This window comes from Mixophyes fleayi, chromosome 1, assembly GCF_038048845.1.
Source record: "Mixophyes fleayi isolate aMixFle1 chromosome 1, aMixFle1.hap1, whole genome shotgun sequence".
Lineage (NCBI taxonomy): Eukaryota > Metazoa > Chordata > Amphibia > Anura > Limnodynastidae > Mixophyes > Mixophyes fleayi.
Genome location: NC_134402.1, coordinates 34612907 through 34631358, shown reverse-complemented (window position 1 = coordinate 34631358; position 18452 = coordinate 34612907). Strand labels below are relative to the sequence as shown.

General features: G+C 40.4%; 1 protein-coding gene across 1 annotated transcript in view; it reads left to right on the top strand.

The window, feature by feature from the left end:
• LRPAP1 (LDL receptor related protein associated protein 1) overlaps positions 1-16090 on the top strand; it is a 31030-nt gene extending 14940 nt beyond the window's left edge. The window contains exons 5-8 of the mRNA XM_075194365.1: positions 6295-6450; positions 6610-6692; positions 12725-12901; positions 15849-16090. Coding sequence (XP_075050466.1) covers positions 6295-6450; positions 6610-6692; positions 12725-12901; positions 15849-15917 — 485 coding nt within the window. The 3' untranslated portion in view covers positions 15918-16090. The remainder of the gene's footprint in view (positions 1-6294; positions 6451-6609; positions 6693-12724; positions 12902-15848) is intronic.
• Positions 16091-18452: the final 2362 nt, after the last annotated feature.

The following is an 18452-nucleotide window of genomic DNA, read 5'->3' as shown; positions in this document are numbered from 1 at the left end:
GAAAACTCTCAGCTTGATAGATGTACCCCTAGATGTGTTTTGTATAGATGTACAAGTCATTGTGGTTCTTTGGGTCATTTAGCCAAAATTCTCTCTGTACATATATGAATTACAGCTCTTCACGGGCAGTGTGTTTTAAAAACCTCTGTATTGTGAGAAATCTTATATCTTACGCTGCATAAATAATTAAAAAACACTCTGAATTTGCATATCTGTATATGGTGTATTTGTCATGGTAATTTGGTCCCCCCTTGTGGTCTGTTGTCATAAATTAATCATATCTGGATGTAGAGCAGTGGTTTATCCAGTTTAATTACTTATGATTTGCCAGTTCTATGCAAAGGAGTAAGATGTTCCTAATTATTCACATAAAGTTCAGTTTGTAATTTATTTACAGGGTAATTTCCCTAGGTATTTTGTATTGTATTGGATTCCATAAAACGTCTCTGTATAGGAAGAGACTAATTGACCGTACATCAGACGATCTGGCTGCTCAGTTACATCACTGGGTGGCCGTAAATTCCGCGGCTCCGGACAGTCGGTAAACAAATCATGGCATACTGATAAACATATTAACAAAAAAACACACAAAATAGCAAAGAATGGGAGAGCAAAAACAAGTAGAATACAAATCAACAAGTTGAACGGACACAATATGTAACACAATAAGTTACATAGGAGGTAGACAATGAAAGTGAGGACAAGAGACATAGAGGCGTAGAGAGGGTCCTGCTCGTCAGAGCTTACAATCCAGAGGCTAGATCTATCACAGTTGGCCATAAACGTACAAACAATTCTGTGTGTCCAATTCTGTAAGATCCGGATGTTCAGAATATTATTGGGCATGATCACATTGTGGGAGGATGACTAGATACAGGCATCATCTGACCACATTTACTATTGGGTAGGAAGGTAGCACAGTGGGTAGCATTGCTGCCTCACAGAGCTGGGTTCAATCCTACCAGGTTCCTATCTGTGTGGAGTTTCTTCGTTCTCTCCATGTTTGCGTGGGGTGCTCCGGTTTCCTCCCAGAGTCCAAAGACCTACTGGTAGGTTAATTGGCTTCATACAAAATGGGCCCCAGTGTGTGTGTGTGAGTGATTTTGTGTGTGGTTGGTAACTTAAATTGTACGTTTCAATGGGGCAGGGACTGATCATCATCATCACCATTTATTTATATAGCACCACTAATTCCGCAGCGCTGTACAGAGAACTCGCTCACATCAGTCCCTGCAGCATTGGGGCTTACAGTCTAAATCCCCTAACACACACAGTCACACAGACTAGAGGTCAATTTGTTAGAAGCCAATTAACCTACCAGTATGTTTTTGGAGTGTGGGAGGAAACCGGAGCACCAGGAGGAAACCCACGCAAACACAGGGAGAACATACAAACTCCACACAGACAAGGCCATGGTCGGGAATTGAACTCATGACCCCTGTGCTGTAAGGCAGAAGTGCTAACCACTGAGCCACTGTGCTGCCCAATTACAAATTACTTCATATTCTCAGTACAACGCTGAGTAATATGAATGGTGCTATATAAATAAACGATAATAATAATATCCACCCCGTCCAAAATCTGATCCGATGTCTGTTTTAGGATTGGTGGACTTTTAGTACCCACATAGGCTGCAATTCATAATAGGTCTAAAGTGCCCATCAAACAGCATTGTGTATTCTGCGATCAGCGTGTGGCGGTTTCTTCTGTCAAGGAGACATGTTTGTAGAAGCCATTGTGATCATCCATTTGGCCACCACGTTGGCAACCTAGAGATGTGTGCAATGTTCTTTTTGGAGAGCCATGTTTTCCTACATGGTGCCCCCTCATGTACACCACTTCTGTTCAGTGAATAGTGGAAATCGCCTACACAGGAGAGGTTTACATGCACTTGGCCATTGCTCTTGGGCTCTGTGACTTCAGATAGTATTGATCACTTTGCTGTTGGAGAACTGGTTCTTGTTCCAGGAACAATGGTGTTGAGTTTTATACTCTACTATCTGGCTGCATGTAGATTGATGGAGGTCCAAATCTGGACCTTCATCAATCGGTCATGTTGAGTAGATACTCAACATGACCCAACATTGTTCTGCTCCTTCCTTTTTTATTTACTGTTACCTGTACTGAATGACTCAATCAGAAGGATGTTATCTTAAACATCACTTTACTTATTGAGTACAGATGACTGCAATAGGTAAATTAAGATGGAAGATTGGGAACAGAGCATTTAGTATTAGGTGGAAGGTCTATAGGAGTGTTTTTGTTTGGAGGTCCTTTAATCTTCAATCTTTCAATCATGGCTTAATTTGTAGTAATAAACCTGTGTCAGGAAGATCAGTCTCTGATGAAAAGTTCTGGAATATTTTTTGTGTTTCATTTCAATAAGAATCATTGTACAATCAAGTTTTGTAAATGACACAAGTATTGTTTTTTTACAAAGTTTGCTGCTTCAGTGTTTTTAGACCTTTTTGTCAGATGTTGCTATGGTATACTGAAGTAAAATTACCAGCCATTACCATTAAGTGTTAAAGGCTTTTATTGACAATTACATTAAGTTTATGCAGAGTCAATATAAGCAGTGTTGACCCTTCTTTTTTAAGACCTCTGCAATTCGCCCTGGCATGCTGTCAATCAACTTCTGGGCCACATACTGACTGATGGCCGCCCATTCTTGTCTAATCAATGCTTGGAATTTTTCAGAATTTGTGGGTTTTTGTTTGTCCACCCGCCTCTTGGGGACTGACCACAAGTTCTCAATGGGATTAAGGTCTGGGAGTTTCTTGGCCATAGACCCAAAATTTAGATGTTTTGATCCCCAAGCCACTTGGTTTTCACTTTTGTCTTATGGCAAGGTGCTCCATCATGCTGGAAAAGGATCTTGATGATCCGATAAATGGTTGATTTAGGTGTAATCTTACTAGCTGCAATTTCCTTGCCTGTGAAGACCTTTTTGTGCAAAGCAATGATGACTGCACATATTTCCTTGCAGATAACCATTGTTAACAGAGGAAGAACAATAATGATTTCAAGCACCACCCTCCTTTTAAAGCTTCCAGTCTGTTATTCTAACTTTATCAGCATGACAGAGTCCTCGTCAACACTCTCACCTGTGTTAAAGAGAGAATCACTGACCTGATGTCAGCTGGTCCTTTTGTGGCAGGGCTAAAATGCAGTGGAAATGTTTTTGGGATAAAGTTCATTGTCATTTCAAAGAGGGACTTTGAAATGAATTGCAATTCATCTGATCACTCTTCATGACATTCTAGAGGGGTGGGCAAACCTGTCTTCAAGGGCCATATCCAGTTCATGTTTTTAGGATTTCTGTCTGTAGAAACAGGTGGGATAATTACTGACCCAGTCAAATAGATTAACTCAGCTGTACATGATTAAAGAAATCCTAAAAACATGAACTGGATATGGCCCTTGAGGACAGGTTTGCCCACCCCTGTTCTAGAGTATATGCAAATTGGCATCATAAAAACCAAGGCAGCAGAGATACTCAAAACTTTTGGCCATGACTGTATTTATTGTTTGCATTCTATTTAGTTTGAGTATATTCTCTTTTTTTGTTTTAAATTATTTGGACAAAGACCAGAACACTATTTTCTTTATTTTTTTGTTTGGTCGAATGAATAAATGTAGGAATACAGAAAATTCAAAAGAATTGACAATCTCACAGTATGGAACCAGCCATAGGATATATATTTATCCTTTTATTATTATTAAGGTGTGCTTGACTATGGTCCGAGTCCTTTTTATCTCCTACTTGTCCATTTGTCCCCAGTTTTTGAAGTGAGTGTAGATAGAACAAGCAGGAAACGATTGAATATTCCAAGTGTTCACAGCTGCATATAGCATGTCAGGGGATGAGTGAATTTGTCTAGTTGGAGACATTGGGGTATATTTACTAAACTGCGGGTTTGAAAAAGTGGAGATGTTGCCTATAGCAACCAATCAGATTCTTGTTATCATTGATTTAGTACATTCTACAAAATGACAGCTAGAATTGTATTGGTTGCTATAGGCAACATCTCTATTTTTTTCTAACCCGCAATTTAGTAAATATATCCCATTGACCTCTCCATGTGGGTGTGTTAGTGAGGACAGGGCTGCATGTGACAGGGCAGTGTCATGAAATAGGGAGAGGAATTGAGGAAAGCAGGATTTCACAGACTGGATAATAGATAGTGAAAATTACAGGATCCCCCTACAGCACAGTGCTGATGCCCGAAAATTGTGTTGTCAAATGCAGCTCTAGATGAAATGAAAATCATATATCCAATTATTATATAATCATATTTAAATTATACCAAAATTAAAAAGCTTCCTGGAGATCTTACTTTACAGCCTCTTGAACACATACTAATCTTTCTGCAATTTACACAGATAACTGCTATTGATGCAGATGCTTTTTGTAATTCTCTTTGAATATAATATTTCATAACACTTTTTTTTTTTTCTCACTTAATATTATCAGATTGGAATTGTATTTTATGACAATGTAGGTTTCAAAGTAACTTTTGTTTGTTTAAGTAACGTATTGGACAGGAGCTGTGTTTTCAGTACAGAGGCAATTAAAGAGAATCTAAAGCTTTCACGGGGAGATGACAAATATTGTGCCAAAGGCAGTCAAAGTCAGGCCATAAAGAGCGCCCAACAAGTGTAATGTTTACTTGTTATTTGCAGGTGGATTTTCAGGAAATAATACTTGCTCTTTTCACGGTGAAGTGCAGGTGATGATAACAAAGCAAAGGTCTTCAAAGAGGGTTTGAATAAGCCTCTGGCAAATGTGTCTTGGAAGTCTAATCCATAACCTTAACTGACATTTGTTTTATAGAGAAACGGGCAGCAAATAGTAAGACGAGAAAGCAAAACAAACTTAAGTGTGCGCTGGTCTGATGTCAGGATTTTTTTTTTTTATCTTCTCAAAATTCTAATAAAACAACATTTATTTTATTTTTTAATATCTTCCTTCCATGGTTTTGTTCTTTTCACAAGTCTTCTTTTCCTTGATGTGGTACAGAATTCATGCTCGCTGTTCTCTTATGTACAATATAATGTACACTGGCACAGTGCGTCATGCTGGAATGTGCGTGCGCAACAGACTTTGTTTGTGCGTCAGATATCTTTAGATGGCTTCGGCTCACGCATTTCTTCTTTCTTCTTCCAAATTCAGCTGTCCACAGAGGTTGAGCTTTTCTTTCCCCCTCTTTGCAACCATGGAAGCACCAGTTAGGTTTATAGAGTTAAACAAGACTTTCTATATCTGTCACAAGAATCCAGAGCTACACCTGATATCTGCTACAATGGCTGCTCTTGTGCTTCTGTGGTCTCAAAGGAAGTTGAAGTAGATGACAAGGTGGGATGGATAGACAAAGGGGGCAGACACAAAATAAAAGCGACCCAAATTTTTTTTAAGCTATCGCACAAGGAAAGGCGAACTAACCTCTTTAATGGAATTATCCTCTCAATTATAGAGACCATGTTCCAGAAAGGATGCGCTTCCAACATAATTGACTAACAAAAAGACCAGAGATTGGATATTGGCGAAATATTTAAAATAATATAATGAACATTTGATATCAGATGAACACTGAACACTCACAGCTTCTTTTCTTTTACACATTTTCTATACACCCTTTTTTTTTTTTTTTTTTAAACCATTTCGCCAATATCCAATCTCTGGAATAAAGGCAGATTTGCCAAATAATGAGAAAAGATACAATGAATATGGAAAAATAATTTTATTTGCACAAATTCTTAGTAGTGGGCTGGAGTGCCTTTTGTTGATTCATTTATATGAGCTTCAACACTGTTTTATTGTTAGTAATGTACAAAATAAAAGCGGGCAGGCATGTAGTAAGGAGATCTGGGCGAGGGGCCTGAAAGGGGACAGATAAAGGTGGACAAATTTCTGCCAGCCCCCTGGAAGTGCGGTCATTTTGTAGGAGTAATGTTTGGGTCTAATTGGTGGTGTAATAGTGGGAAGATGTTGCGTGGGAGGGAGGTGACTGTTCTGTTATATCGGTGTTTCCCAAACCCAGTCCTCAGGGAACAGTGCAGGTTTTCCAGGTTACAAGTGATATAATTATACCACCTGTGCATCTTTGAAAATGTGTCAGTCAGTAATGAATACACCTGTGCTCCAGCAAAGAGATATGGAAAACATGCACTGTTAGGGGTACCTGAGAACTGGGTTTGGGAAACACTGTGTTATATTGTGTTTTATGCATTTACAATAAATATTTCCCTTCTCTGTTTTTCATTAATTTTCTCTTTTATTTTTTTTAACAGAAATTCACAAAAATGTTATTGACCCAGATGAGCACGAGGTTAAGGCAGAAGACTTGCACAACAAACACGGAGATCTCAAAGAAAAACTCAGAAGCATCAACCACGGGTTTGAACGTCTGCGGAAGATTAGCCACGAAGGGTTCACTGGTGGAAGAGGTGAGATGCTGTAAGATACACTCTGATAATGGAATTCATTCTCAGAATCTGGTCGCGTGTTGGGACAGTTTGATGTTTAGGGAATGAAATGAGGGGGCACAAACTTTTTGTTTATTAACATGGTTTTAATATTGACTCTGTGCTAAATGTTTATTTCAGAGTTTAATGAACCCCGAGTGAATGACTTGTGGGATTTGGCAAAAGGTGCAAACTTTTCGGATAATGAATTGGATTCATTTAAGGTAAGGAAGTTCCATAATAAAACCTGTTCTTACTAAATGCAGTTCATTATTCATACTCTTAGTAATTGTGTCTGCTCTCTGTCATATATTTAGTGCTTTCAGGGCCTGGACAATCCCCTAATTATATTGTACAGCGCCCCAAGTGATGTCATACATGTCCCCTGCCGCTAGGCTATGAACCCCCAAGCTATTACATTACGAGAAGATTCTAAAACCTCTACGCAATTGACAGTAGAGGTGTGGGAGGGGAGAGTAAGGGATTATGGGCAAGGATAGTGAAACAATGGCAATTGTACTGAATAGTGAGCTCTGCAAACTCACTACCACCATCACAGAAACTAGGACAAGAATAGTTTTATGCTGCTAAAAAATATAATCTGAAATCATAACCGTTTTGCTGCCTTTCCGTTAAATTGGAGAGTTTAAACGTTTCAGCTGCATTGTAGCATTAAAGTGTACACGTATATCCAATAATGATCCTGTGGAAATCTTTATAAAGGCATGTTTGTAAATATGATCTGCAAGACGACCTCACACACAGACCAATCAGTGCCCTCTGTTATCGTATTGTGACCATGCAGCAACAGGCCACAGCAGTGCTGCAAGATTTTAGTCCTGGAATATCTGAATTTATGTAGTATTTCTCTTTCATCCTATCTGGGGGACACTGCTACCACGGGTTGTGAGAGTGGAGGTGGGGTTGGCACTTAACAGGTTAACTATGTTAATGTATTGTTATAAGTTGACAAACCTCTCCCCTCTGCAACCCCCTGTAGCCTCTTCAGTCTTGGTTAAGTGCCCAAGGGAGTTGGGCTTACTTTTATGACAGGAAGAAATTATTTCATTTTTTCTTCTCTTTATTTAACTTATTTTTTGCAGCAGTGTGTTCTGTTAGCTTACAGAGCACACTTATTCAGACAGTGAGCGCCGGGCGGCACTCATTAACATCGAAAGTTATTTTACTTTGTTTTTTTCTTTTATTCATTTAAAAACAGTCAGCACTGATTAGCGGCTTATAGCCACTGCCAGGCTGATCCAGGATCGAGATACTGGCCCTGTCTAAATCGGCAAAGAGTGCCGGTAATCAGAACGACGGCTGCCATATTGGATTGTACCAAGTCCTCTCCTCAGCAAAGGAGGGGGTGGTTCTTGTGCCAGCAGGAAAAAAACGGCCACCAGGAATCTGCTACTAGCGACTGCTGCATAATATAGATGCAGCAGATAGCCTTCTTAACAGCAGAAAACTCGAGGAGGAGCAGGAAAGCAGTGCCATCGGATGGTACTAAGGACAGAGTCCCCCTTTCCCCCTGCACTCTGGAGCAAGTGAGCTATTCCAAGGGTGCCAAACACTGCCCGGGAAAAAGAGCAGCAGACATTCTCTGGGACACTGAGTTGCTAACAGACCTCTACTGCTCCATAAGATATTTTAGCCTGATTGGAAAGCTAAGTACCACTTTTCTTATATCTCTATATAATAGATAGGGGTATATTGAAACTAAAGTTGTTGTTGCAGTAGAATAAAATTATAGAATACTAATTGCATAACACATAGCCTTGGCAAGGTATACTCATTTTTGATTCTGTCATAGACTAGTTAGTATTTCTCTGTTTGCTTGTGAGTGATTGCCTTTATTTAATTGCCTTTATTTAATTCCTTTACAGTTGTACTGTTCCCTTAAAAGATTGTCTGATAGTGGAAAGGCACCTCGGGTAAATATTATACCTGTTCCAAGTGTAAAGATAAGTTACCAATGGGACTACAGAACCCGGGGGCGCTTTGTGCTGACTGCAGCAGGGTTACCCTAGCCGTGCAGGCACAGGTCAACGCACCGCCACTAGCGTAAACGCCATCATGGGCAAATGCCCTGACACGGGGGGGTTGAGACATTGGTTAAGCTGCTATCTAAACCAACAGAGATTCCAGCAGTTGCGGTGGTTTTCCTACAGGAGAACCGGCTTGGTCAGCTTCCCTAGTTAGAGGACTTGATATGTTAAACCGGTTCTTGGATGCGCCAAGACCCTTACCCAAAAATAAGTGACACCGATTCACTAATCCCCTTCTGACCCTGTCTGATTCAGCGGGATTGTCAGAGGAGGAGGGTGAGCTTATAGAAGACTCTGATTCTACACAAGTTATAGACTCAGAAGAGTCTTCCAGATATCAAGGTATTGATGACCTCGTAGTAGCAGTTCATCAGATATTCGGTATTCTGGATCTAGAAGAGACTAGAACATCAGATCAAAGTCTCTTCAAAAAAGCTAGGAAACGGCAGGTACTTCATTCAGACCTATGTTTTCATCGACATGGGTTGCCAGGGCTATGGAGACATGGGCTGTCTGCAAAATTCGATATTGCTCCCCTTACCCTGCATCTCAAGGAGGCTTCCGGATACTTATACGAGGCTGCCCAGAATGCAGCCTCCGTTTCTTCATCTATTTCTGCAAACGCAGTAGCGGCCAGGAGAACCTTATGGCTCAGGTCTTGGGATGTAGACACGGAATCAAAAAAAGTCTTTAGAATCACTCCCTTATTCAGGGGGAGTGTTATTTGGCCCTGAACTGGATAGCATAATTTGCCAGACCACAGGAGGCAAAAGCAGCTTCCTCACAGTAAATGTCCCAAAACCTAGGGCACCAAGGTTTAATTCATTTATACAGTCCTTTCGTGGGGGCTCCTTTGGCCGGAACCACACATAGACCGAGAACTTCGGCCTCTAGAGGACAATCGTATAGAAGTAGGTCTTCCTCCTCCACGAAACTTCCATCTCCCAAGCTTCCAGAAAAACAGTCAATTTGACAGTCAATGTCCCTCTCCTCCTCGCGACGGCGGGAGTGTGAGGACGTCTGCTACTGTTCAGAGATCACTGGGCAGCGTCCTCGGAAGACCGTTGGATTCAGAGGATACAAGATACACCTATCGGGTCCGGAACCTCGCCGGTTCTTCACAACCAGCTTGCCCCGCGACCCTTAAAAGAAAAAGGAAATGCTTACATGTGTTGCCTCTCTCTTCTTTCCACCGGAGTCATCTGCCAAGTTCCAGAACACCAAAAAAGATAGGGGTTTTACTCCAATCGCTGTTTGGTCCCAGAGCCGGACGGCTCGTTCTGACCTGTTCTAGATATATATCAGTTAAACCGACACCTACGGGTCATCAGGTTTCGAACGGAAACCCTCAGGTCCATCATCAGTGGACTGGAACCATATCCGTTCATGACGTCTATAGACATCAAGGACGCCTGCCTTCACATACCTATCTGGAAGGCTCATCAGGCCCTTCTCAGATTCACAGTGGGACCGTCTCACTACCAATTCAGAGCTCTCCCATTTGGCCTTTCGACAGCACCAAGAGTGTTTACAAAAATAAAGGGTAGTAATGGCAGCCTTCTTCATTCCCTTAGTTGATGGATGGTCCAGGACAATCTGACAGTGTAAAGGTACTTTGCCCCATAGTCTGGAATCTTAGTAACCACAGGCGCCAGCCTGACAGGATGAAGGGCTGTGGTACTTAAGTTACGGCTCTAGGGACTCTGCACCTCTCGGGATGCTTCTCTCCCCATCAATATTCTGGAGCTAAAAGCCATGATAATGGCCTTAGAGAAGGCCCAGACGATACTTCACGGATACCCAGTTCGTGTGCAGTTCGACAATGCGACGGCAGTGTCTTATGTCAACAGGCGGGGCACCAGAAGCACAGGAGCAATGAGGGTGGCTACTCGGATATTGACCTGGGCAGAGAACCACATTCCTGCTATATCAGCAAAACTGGGAAGCAGACTTTCTCAGCCGGCATGCGGAGGTCATCCAATCTCTGGTCCTATAATGGGGGATCCTGGACCTGGACTTGATGTCATTGCGTCAAAACACTATACTCCCTTCCGTATGATTTCTAGAGTCCTTTGACGAGTGAAGCAAGGGGGACTCCCAGTCATACTAGTGGCTCCTGCTTCGTCAAGGTGAGTTTGGTACACAGAAATTTTGGGGCTAGCGGTAGGTCCAGGTCTGAAATTACCTCTTCGAGAAAACCTTCAGCAAGGACCATTCACACATCAGGAATTTTCTCGGCTCAGTTTTGCGGCATGGCTGTTGAGGCCAACCTGTGGAGGGACAGAGGGTTCTCTCCACCCTCCTTCAGGCTAGAAAACCAGTTCCGGCCCGTATTTACTACTGCTTCTGGTGAACCTACATCAGATGGTGTGAGAGCCGACCATGCCACACGGCTGCCTTTTGTCTTCCACGGTTTCTGGCTTTTTTCCGTGGTGGCTTGGATGCGGGCCATCATCTAGGTTCATGGAAAGTACAGATATCGGCCCTTTCTGTATATTTTCACCTGCGCTTTGCAGACATTCCGGATGTCAGGACCTTCTTGCAAGGAGTCCTGCAAATCCAACCTCCATATGTTCCACCATCGGCCCCCTGGGATCTGCACCTGGTGCTTAATATGCTTCAAGGGCCTTTTGAACTGTAGAATTACGGTTCTTGACTATGAAAGTGATATTTCTACTAGCTATTGCATCGGCTCATAGTTTCCGAATTGAGTGCTCTCTGACGTCGTGAACCGTATCTTATCTTTAACAAGGTGGATTTTTGTTATTATGTTTTATTAATGCTATCTGATAAATTGCAGTGGATGTGTATTTTATATGTTGTGGAAACGCAATGGCTGTGTGTTATTGTTTACTTACATTAAATTAATGTTTTAATTACAAATTGGTTGGTGTCTTGAAATAGTCATGTTGCCTCTAGACAGTAGAAATGGCCATTTTGGGGGCTAGATCAATATTCACGAAGTTGCAGCCTATCAAACCACTTTTTGTCTCTGTGATGTCACTGACTTTTGGTGAATTATTAGACTGCGTTCTCCGCTAATATTCTCTGTTTAGTGGCAGCTGGTACACTTCACTTTGAATACCAAGTGTATGACAATAAGAGGCGCAGCACGGTGGCTCAGTGATTAGAACCTCTGCCTCACAGCACTTAGGTCATGAGTCCAATTCCCGACCATGGCCTTTATCTGTATGGAGTGTGTATGTTCTCCCCGTGTTTGCGTGGGTTTCCTCCGGGTGTTCCGCTTTCTTCCCACATTCCAAAAACATACTAGTAGGTTAATTGGCTCCTATCAAAATATGACCCTAGTCTCTCTGTCTGTTTGTGTGTATGTTCGAAAATTTAGACTGTAAGTTCCAATAGGGCAGAGACTGATGTGAGTTCTCTGTACAGCGCTACGAAATTATTGTCGCTATGTAAATAAATTGGATGATGAATAATATACAGTATATTAATATAATCAAAGGCAGTGTATTAACCCACTGAATAGTATATCTAAAATAACTGAAGGTTGCATCTGTATGTTACATATAACCCCCTTCCTGCCCAGCCACTGTTTGTAGACTGGTTCTGCATAATTCCACTGTGTGGATTGGTGGATTCTTTCGCGGGGCCAGTAATACAGTAATATCATAGCAGCTATAATGGCTGCAGTCTCCATTTTTTGACCTGCTTCCCATCCCTTGAGAACATTAAATTAAATTTTTCGGTGACATCGGGACTCTCATTATTATCTTGTGCAATTTTCTGTGAATGTTTTTATTCCATTGATCACCTGGAACGTAGAAAGTTTAGGTTGCTGTCTGTCTTTCCACCATCTCCAGATGATGTTTTAATCATTAAGTTCTTTTGCAGGGAGAAAGATGTTCTACGATCCCCGCTAAATAGGGAACAACCCCTTACGAGTTTATAAAAATTTAAACTTGAACCAGTGTCCTTTTAATTTATATTTTTATATTTTCCAACCTATGTAACTATGTAATGCTTTCTGTTTTGAAGTTTATTTTGTCCTTTTAAGCAACTTCTAATTCTAGTTTTAAAAGATATTGATTTTCAAGTATCCTCACATCTACTCCCCTGAGATAATGTTGCTTAGAGCTGGCGGGAATAGCATTAATATATTTATCAGGTCAGTGTCTGTTCTAGGCTGTGTTGGTAATTGAATTGACCAAGGTTCTCTGTCTCCTATCTCTCGCCATGTCCTGAAGGAGGAACTGAAGCATTTTGAAACAAAAATTGAGAAGCACCAACACTATCAGAAGCAGCTGGAAATCTCGCATGAGAAGCTGAAACACATCGCAGAAAGCGGGGACAAGGAGCACATCATAAAGAGCAAAGAAAAATACAACGCTCTCACGCAGAAGATCAAGGAGCTGGGGTACAAGGTGTGTATGTACGTCGGCATATATGTGTTGTATTAAGTACAAACTGCAAGGCATAGTCACATTGTTAACCCCTTTGGGACCGGGGAAAAAAAAAAGAATACTTTTCCAATTTTGTGTACGCAAATTGAATTTCGTATTGGTTTTGTTTGAAGATTGAGGTATAGATGGAGCTTTGTTTAGGTATACATAGTGACATCAATTTTATACTTCTTTTAAAAAAAAAAAACATTATAATCACAGATATGCAAAAATCACTTTTTGCCATGATTCCCAGCTACAGACCCACTTAGATCAACCATTGAAAGTTCCTCCATGATTCGTTCAGTGATGCCACTTATGTATATTGTGTAGAAGATGTGCCATAGCTATAGGGGTCGTAGCGACAGAGGGCGGTTTTATTTTTTTTATTTTTCATTTAGTTTTAATTCTATCAACGGAAGCTGTCACGGGTCTACCCCGATTGCAAGCTGTGATAGATTGATTGTAACCTGTATCTAACAACAGCTAACATGTCAGTGAGTGTTAGATCCAGGTTACACTGGATCAATCAGTGCTTACAACACCCCAGACTTCCCTTTACCAGGGAAATCTCTGATTACCTCACTATTGCGGTCATAGGATCCAATGTTGATTGTGAACATTTATAACGGATCTTGTTTCTCGCTTTAAGCGCTGTGTAAGGCAACTCTTGGCCACTTCACAGGTACCCAAGGCTTTTCTTAAACGTTCAAGGCCACCACATTCGTTCTGACGTTAACCAATGTTAGCTGGCCGACAGATGATGGTCATTTAGTAGTTTAGCCATTGGGAGGTCTTAAATGACTACGTTGTGGTGGCTGCAGGTCTGAAGCCACCATCCGTCTTATATACGGTCACACTTTCGGAGTTAGAGACAAAATATTGCGTCTAGGTGCATCTTTGATCAATAAATGACAAATGCGCCATGACCTATTGGTCCCAATGGTCATTGCGTCTTTATAAACAGTTTATTGTCTGTAAGGATCTAGTATCCCTTAGTTATTCCCTGTTAAAGCGTTTTCTGTACATTTAACGGAATGGACACAACAAAGCTTTGGCAGACGGATGAACGTTAGGGTTTCCTCAGCTTTTATGAGCCACTCCAGAGTATTCGTAATCTTGGGAACTAATAAAGAACACAATCTGTATTCATCAGCAGTAAAATGTTCATCAGCTCCTGACATTTGTCTGATGTGGTTGATGTGCCCAAGAAAAGGACCGAACCTATTGATGTGTCGTATTTACTTTGACATGAGCACACTGATCCAAAGGGCAGCTGCCGTTAAGAAATTAACGTTGGTGACATGATTTGTGCATTAGATAAAATGATTGTCCATCATGATCACTGTTTTTGCTTAAAATATTGTTTTGTGGTTATATAATGTTTTTAATTTTGCTGATATAATGACTGCTGCAGTATAATAGCCACATAATATTATTTTGCCATTTATAACTTTTTGAGTATCGCTGTGCTAAAAGGTTTTTTTTAAAAATATAAATGTCCTTTTTTTAGATGATCTAATTATACTGCTGGGAGAAACTTAAGCTCTCTGTCCTAAGGACATGAAAGGCTGTTGTACTTGCTTTAAATTAAATATTCCCTATATGCATTTTAGTGTAGTTTACTTATGTGCAAAACTGTAGGGCCAGAGTTTTATTTTTGTTATCTTTTAAACATTAGGATGTTGGAAAATCTTTGTAATATAATCACAAGTTATTTTATTTTCCAACATGTTTTGACCAGCTTTCCAACTTTTTTGAAATTTCTGTTCATTAGCGTAATTAAGAGGAGACCATAGACTTTCACTAATCAAATTAAAATGTTCACTTCAATAAAAATAAGTTGTGCATTCTTACATATACATCTCAGGCATTCAATTAGAATATACTGCAGCACAACTGCAATGTAATCGCTTGATCAGATACTTGGTGAATATTGGTCAATTCTTCATTCATTTTGGCAAGTTGTGTTTGCACAGATCCATTACGTTTTAAGGACTATAAATTTAAATATTGAAATGGGTCAACCTTTATTAGTGATTATTAACGAGGACCTGTCGGCAACATTTACAAACAAACTATTCCCTGTACATCCGTACTTCAATTTAACTATTTCACAAGCGGAAACTCCTATTTACCTAATTGTGAGGTATCACAGACTCAGGAGAATTAATATACCCAGTACTGCTGGATTCCTTAAACCAGCGATTGGCAACCTGAAACCTGGCATGTATATTGGCATGTAAACCTGGCTGCTACATTAATGTACTAGCCTGATCCTGACCGGTTCATGTTAATGTGAATGAGCTTCATCACCGTATGTTGAGTTATATTTTAACTAATGCAAATGGTGTATTCCCCCTCCTTTTGTGGAACAATTTAGCAGTGAATGTGTTTCTTGTTCTTTAAATTGATTGTGACTGCTTTCCCCATATTGTCCTTATACTATAGTACAGTGGATTCCAAACTTTTTCATTTCAAGGCACCCTTAGGGTCTCCAAAAAATTTTCAAGGCACCCCTAAGCCAAAATAATCACCAAGTAGTCCCCAGCCTTGGTTACCACTGGCCCTGCCCGAGGTACCCCTGTGAGATCTCCAAGGCACCCCATGGAACCTAGGCGCACAGTTTGGGAACCACTGCTATAGTACATTCTTTCCTGTACCCTTGTGGCCTTTTTATCCTATATAATACATTCCACTCTCTCTTTTCACTGACTGCCCCCCTCAGCCCACATCCAGTACTGCACGTCTTTTTAGATGACCAGTGGTTTGAAAAAGTCAGCCAAAATTTCAGACATGAACTATTTTTGGAGGGTTGTTTGCAATTATGCCAACGTGGCTCTATTGTATGTAACTGCCTTTTGAAGTGTGTTGTAGATTATTCATTAAAAAGAACACTTTATACAGCCATATCCTATTCCCTATTTAGGTGAAGAAACATCTGCAAGACTTGACAAGCCGTGTGTCCAAAGATGGACTCTCGCACAATGAACTCTGAAAGAAGCGGGATATAAAAACATAGACATTTCTCCTGCTGTTCTAAAGGCAACTCGTGACGTCCCGGACCAGAGGCGTCACTTTCCAAATGTGTCCATCAGATTACATTCCGTGACTGCTGTCGGTCTAATTGTCCATTTGTCTACACAAATGTGTTCATATTTTTTTTTTTTATCAGCTAAGAATTAATATTCCAAATCTGTTAGCGTTAGTAGAGTTTACTTAAATTGATTAGCGCCAATTACCACGTTTTATAGATATGAAAATTCTACTGTTTGTTTTGTATGTTCATTCATCATGCTGTGTTTTGTGTGTTATTGAGCCAGATGACTTTAAATTGCCTTTAGAGATGGAATAAACATTTTGTATGAAACAGAATAAATCTTTTTTTTGCTGGGATTTAAATCTCTGTAATTATCCACCTTTCAGCAAAGTAATCTACTACTTGGAGGAAAAAGTCTTCCCCCCCCTATAGTATATTGTTAGTGTGTTTTGCCAAAGGTAGGAAACACGTATTGAACTTGTACAATCCATAGTATATTCTCAAGAAATTGGCTTGACTAACTTGCATAATATCAATTTTTATTATTTATTTATTTTTTTGCCTGACGGATGACCTTGGTTCCTAGTGAATGGATGGGCTGCATACTCAATATTACTGGCTCCTTTAATAAAACTGCTGACTTCACTATAAGTAGAGGGACTTGGTACGCCAATAAAAACAGGAAATGTCATATTGCATATTGCTTATTCCTATGAACTGGATTTTCCCCTTTCACTAAATAAAGTTTATGATCTGCAACAGTGGTCGAAGTGGAAATTTAGAAGTGGCGGTATGGGAAAGTGTAAGTGACTGGAATGTGATAGTGTTACAATGAAGACAGTAGGAGAAGTGGAGGTATGACATACCACTGTATACACCCCACTTCTACCACTGTGTATACTGTATATATAATGTAAGTGACTGGAATGTGATAGTGTTACAATGAAGGCAGTAGGAGAAGTGGCGGTATGACATACCACCGTATACACCCCCACTTCTACCACTGTATATACTGTATATATAATGTAAGTGACTGGAATGTGATAGTGTTACAATGAAGGCAGTAGGAGAAGTGGCGGTATGACATACCACTGTATACACCCCACTTCTACCACTGTATATACTGTATATATAATGTAAGTGACTGGAATGTGATAGTGTTACAATGAAGGCAGTAGGAGAAGTGGCGGTATGACATACCACTGTATACACCCCCACTTCTGCCACTGTATATACTGTGTATATAATGTAAGTGACTGGAATGTGATAGTGTTACAATGAAGGCAGTAGGAGAAGTGACGGTATGACATACCACAGTATACACCCCACTTCTACCACTGTATATACTGTATATATAATGTAAGTGACTGGAATGTGATAGTGTTACAATGAAGGCAGTAGGAGAAGTGTCGGTATGACATACCACTGTATACACCCCACTTCTACCACTGTATATACTGTATATATAATGTAAGTGACTGGAATGTGATAGTGTTACTATGAAGGCAGTAGGAGAAGTGAGGCTATGACATACCACCGTATACACCTCACTTCTACCACTGTATATACTGTATATATAATGTAAGTGACTGGAATGTGATAGTGTTACAATGAAGGCAGTAGGAGAAGTGATGGTATGACATACCACCGTATACACCCCACTTCTACCACTGTATATACTGTATATATAATGTAAGTGACTGGAATGTGATAGTGTTACAATGAAGGCAGTAGGAGAAGTGATGGTATGACATACCACCGTATACACCCCACTTCTACCACTGTATATACTGTATATATATTGTAAGTGACTGGAATGTGATAGTGTTACAATGAAGGCAGTAGAAGTGACGGTATGACATACCCCCGTATACACCTCCACTTCTACCACTGTATATACTGTATATATAATGTAAGTGACTGGAATGTGATAGTGTTACATTGAAGGTAGTAGGAGAAGTGGCGGTATGACATACCACCGTATACACCCCACTTCTACCACTGTATATACTGTATATATAATGTAAGTGACTGGAATGTGATAGTGTTACAATGAAGGCAGTAGGAGAAGTGACGGTATGACATACCACCGTATACACCCCCACTTCTACCACTGTATATACTGTATATATAATGTAAGTGACTGGAATGTGATAGTGTTACAATGAAGGCAGTAGTAGAAGTGGCGGTATGACATACCACCGTATACACCCCCACTTCTACCACTGTATATACTGTGTATATAATGTAAGTGACTGGAATGTGATAGTGTTACAATGAAGGCAGTAGTAGAAGTGGCGGTATGACATACCACCGTATACACCCCCACTTCTACCACTGTATATACTGTATATATAATGTAAGTGACTGGAATGTGATAGTGTTACAATGAAGACAGTAGTAGAAGTGGCGGTATGACATACCACCGTATACACCCCCACTTCTACCACTGTATATACTGTATATATAATGTAAGTGACTGGAATGTGATAG